Below are 2,035 nucleotides of genomic sequence, written 5' to 3' on the forward strand. Positions count from 1 at the left end.
TATATATATATATATATATATATATATTGTATGAATTACAGAAAATGCTTAATGCAGACCAATAACCGTGCTTTCAACCTAAAGGTTGGTCTTTAAGAATCTGCAGTCCTGCTAATGAGCTCATCCATCCATCCATCCATCCATCCATCCATCCATCCATCCATCCATCCATCCATCCATCCATTTTTAGTGTTGAAAATAGATTTCGTTTTAACTTGAATCAATAACTCTTGTTTTTGTTGTCTGCAGACCCACATATCCAGATTGCCTCCTGGAACTGTTCCTGGCCAGTCACTGGCGATCGAGGGCGGGGTGTGTAGGCTGATGGGGGTACTGGATTGAACCCTCTTTCCTCACCCCTCTCTATGTTCTTCTGGGCTTCCTTAGCAATACTCCTATACAAACTCAAAAAATGCACACAGCCATGAGCTCACTCACATGTACAGAACCCCCAACTACCCACAACCTTTGCAATGCCAGAGATAATAAGCTTTCATTGTTTGAACAGGTGTTCAGGAAGAAGTGAGAAGCATTAGCTAATACTTAGTGCACTTATAGGACTTCCCTTTGCATACTGGAAGCCACTGCCGGCCTTCAGTGTGCACTCTATGCCAGTTTACCCTCTAAGCTCTCCAGTGTAACCTGGATTAAACTTGATACGTCATTACGGTGACTTAACATTACTTTTCTTTATTACTTTTTTCCCAGTTAAACAATACATCCTTCCTTTTGTACATAATCTATAATCCATGGAAACAGGGTGGATGTTGTGTTGCTAAAGAGATGCGACTATTTTAACATTTTTAGCATTTTCAAATCAAAGAGCTTTTCTTGTTTTCTGTTTGAAAAGGCAGTGGATAAAAGATTTGAAATTCCTCCTTTTGGAGTGTCTGCTACTCAAGACTTTGGCTTGTATGATTTAGAGCTTTGATATTTTACCAGTAATAATGAAAATACAAGATATTTAGCCACTTTAATCAGCCTGCATAGTCTTGGTAGTACTTCAGCCTTATTTGCATTTTAGCATGATGTCAATATTCTGTTTGGTCGTTTTTTGGTTGTTTTTTTTTATGATAGCCATTTCAGAAATTCAACGGTTTAATTATTTTATGAAATGTGATTAAGTAAAACTTTACAGTAAGTAACTCTTCTACCTGGATGGTAAATAGTTGATCTATAAGGAGGAAACTGTGTTCTTACACAGTGATGACTGTTACATACATTTACCAATCACATGTTAGTTTCCTCAGTTCCAATGGCAATGAAGCTGCATTTTCTTGCTGAAAGAATCCAGCTAAAAAAAACAAATGTATAAATCAAGCCCATAAAATGGTGCTGTTGTACTTGAAAAAGCTGAGTGTCTGATCTGTTGGGACAATGGAATTTTTTATTTTAGCATTTCACTGAGAAACCATACATGTGCAAAACTCTGCAGTTCAGAAAAACTGAATAAAATCTAAATTACGAGAATTTTGTCTTTCTTTTAACATTGCAATAATTTAATGTATTAACTATTGAATATTTGCATTTATATGGTCTTTTTTTGTTTAACAATTTTCCTTTTTGTAGTTTGCAAAAGTTATTTCATTTTGAGCTCAAAAAACAAGAAATATGTGAAAAATCATTAAAGAAAGGCATCAGGTCACTTGGAATCAAAGTTGCAGAAGAACATTGATGTCACATATGGAATGGTACATTTCTGTCGGTGTGTAACACTGTGCTCGTTCAAGTCAGATTTAGAGCTATCAAAGTGTCCGACAGGATGATAATGTTTACACTGTGATTTCATCTCAGTCAGAGGAAGTCAGAAATGTCTGTGACAAGTAGCTTGGAGATCATACAAACACGTATCCTAAACAGATAATTAAAAGCATCCTAAACAGATTTTAATTTATCACAGTTCAAAATTACATCATGCCACAAAAAAACTAGAACAAGTTACTGCCACGTGCAAAGACTTTTTTTTTTTTTTTTTTATTGCTTTGAAAACCTTAAATAAAGATCTGTTTGTGAAGGATTTTACCAAAAATTTTTT

At 35.1% G+C, this 2,035-nt stretch overlaps 1 protein-coding gene across 3 annotated transcripts in view; it reads left to right on the top strand.

The window, feature by feature from the left end:
• Positions 1-1,455, top strand: part of tasp1 (taspase 1) — a 29,404-nt gene extending 27,949 nt beyond the window's left edge. The window contains exon 15 of one of the 3 annotated variants that reach the window (XR_001481609.1): positions 250-1,455. Coding sequence is in view for 2 of the 3 variants with exons in the window: in XM_015387971.1 (XP_015243457.1) it covers positions 250-342 (93 nt within the window). In the remaining variant the exon portion in view is untranslated. The remainder of the gene's footprint in view (positions 1-249) is intronic. The other 2 variants (XM_015387971.1, XM_015387970.1) reach the window with 2 other exon arrangements.
• The last annotated feature ends 580 nt before the right edge of the window (positions 1,456-2,035 follow it).

The sequence above is a fragment of the Cyprinodon variegatus genome, unplaced genomic scaffold (assembly GCF_000732505.1).
Source record: "Cyprinodon variegatus isolate N-32 unplaced genomic scaffold, C_variegatus-1.0 Scaffold409, whole genome shotgun sequence".
NCBI classification, from domain to species: domain Eukaryota; kingdom Metazoa; phylum Chordata; class Actinopteri; order Cyprinodontiformes; family Cyprinodontidae; genus Cyprinodon; species Cyprinodon variegatus.